The 1942-nt window shown below is 38.8% G+C and overlaps 1 protein-coding gene across 1 annotated transcript in view; it reads right to left on the bottom strand.

Annotated features, from left to right (window-relative positions):
* The window catches only part of LOC119590793 (cytosolic 10-formyltetrahydrofolate dehydrogenase-like), a gene marked incomplete in the record, with an annotated part of 14790 nt that extends 14174 nt beyond the window's left edge, over nucleotides 1–616 (bottom strand). Inside the window, 1 exon segment of the mRNA XM_037939506.1 lies at nucleotides 473–616. Within this exon segment, the coding sequence (XP_037795434.1) occupies nucleotides 473–517 (45 nt within the window).
* Between the last annotated feature and the right edge of the window lie 1326 nt (nucleotides 617–1942).

Raw genomic sequence — 1942 nt, 5'->3', positions numbered from 1 at the left:
TGTTAATTCACGAGTTGGTCTCATGCTAAAAATACAACAGCAAACTTCGTGGCCTTTCTACAACAGCTGCCAAAACCCCAACACAGTAAACTATGCATTTCTCTAAACAACCCCACATGCAGGCAAAATGGTCTAATTTTTGTCAGCGTCAGTAATAATAAATTGTATTCATTGACATCTGGTAAAAATTATTTCCCAAAGGATAAATCATATCGTATTGAATCATAACGATTACCTGTGTTGCGATTATTTGCTTGCCCGATAATCCATATATATCATCTATCACATATATATTTCATAAACATTTTTTTCAATCTATTTTCATAATATTTGCCTGTATCCACACAAATATAATCAAATTCCGTCCACAGATGAACAGAGGATAACATATTCAATACGAGAACTCCAACCACTGTCCTCAAGAAACATGGCAATTCACCATCCTTAATGACCCGACGTCACACCCATTTACCTGTGAGGTGCTAAACCGCCTGTATATCTGAGCACAGGCGAACATGGTGAAGAGCACACAGATCTTGAGGCTTTGGTTGCACCGACTGGCAGACCCAGTGGAGTTGAGGTGATGCTTGGCACTTGGCTCAAGCCGGGGATTGCCAACGAGGACTTATTTCATTTGTTTTTGAGATAATGCGTGTCTCTTGTGCAAGGAACGAGACTCTTGATTTTAAGAGTTGATGACTGAGTGTGGTGGATTTGACCGTTTGTTGAAGGATATGTGTGTTTATTGCAGATAGAGATGTTATTTGGCGAACCGATGTCTTGCATCCCCAGTTGGGAGTAGCCACGCAAAACTCTCAAGCAGACGGTGATTGCAATGTCATGTTACTTTCGCAAATTTTATGAATAAAACTTTCGTTTAAATTTACAAAACTAATAATTCCATAACACTTACCAGGTCAGCAACTAATTCTAGGCATGGCATCAGTTTACAACGACAGTAATCTCCCTGCACTAAAATATATGCAAAATGCAATTAATAAGCATTGTGATACCACACCAAACATATAAAACAAAATCCAATTCAACATACAAAAAAAAATCAATTCAAAATATATTGACAAACAGCGTACATTCTCCTGGCAACTCTTCAGAAAATAGTTACTAATGCGCCTGCGTCTACTCGGAACGCACGTGTAACCCAAGTTACGGTTACTAGAGTAGAACGGTAGACATGAGTACAGAAAGGGTCTAGACGAGCTCCTGTGAGCATGATACTAAGCTTGTAAGTTCTCAGGAAGGAAGATGTGCTATTTTTTTCTTGTTAAGGTGTGACTGTGGTGGACTGTGGTAAATAATAATAATAAACATGTGTAATTAGGATCAAAGGATCTCTGAAATCAATAATCTTGATCGTGACACTACTTTCCTCGGATCCCTCTCCATTATTGAAACTAATTCTCAGCGTTGTTATATAACTCAAAAGCTTTCCATATACAGAAAAAATCGAACACCTGGGTGCATCAAAGTCAATGACACAGGCACATTAGCCCTACAGGATTAGTGCACGTGTAGATTCACACATTTGCATGGGGTGACGCCGCCGTAACCTTGGAAGTTATCATGCTAAGGTTACCGACCACAATCCAAATATAACCGGTTATATCCAGTTCTGTCTGGACTACGCCATCGGGTACTATCCTCGAGTGCAGGAATATAGCATAAGTGCTACATAATTAGATTGTATTTATAAGATAAGTTCTTTATCTCTTGTTACCAACTGTAGGGTATAGATGGGGCCGGTTCATTGGCCGGCACGGTTTGAGAGTATTTTTTCCGTGCTCTATTATGAACGTATTTTCTATGAAGTGTATCAGTGGAATTTCAACAAAATGAATGGAGTTCTCGTGTAGTTTATTGATTGATCATATGAAGATATTAGAAAAAAAAAATACTGTAAGCTACGAAAGTAATTCCCCCCCCC

Source organism: Penaeus monodon, chromosome 27 (assembly GCF_015228065.2).
Source record: "Penaeus monodon isolate SGIC_2016 chromosome 27, NSTDA_Pmon_1, whole genome shotgun sequence".
Lineage (NCBI taxonomy): Eukaryota > Metazoa > Arthropoda > Malacostraca > Decapoda > Penaeidae > Penaeus > Penaeus monodon.
This window is presented reverse-complemented; position numbering and strand designations above follow the sequence as displayed.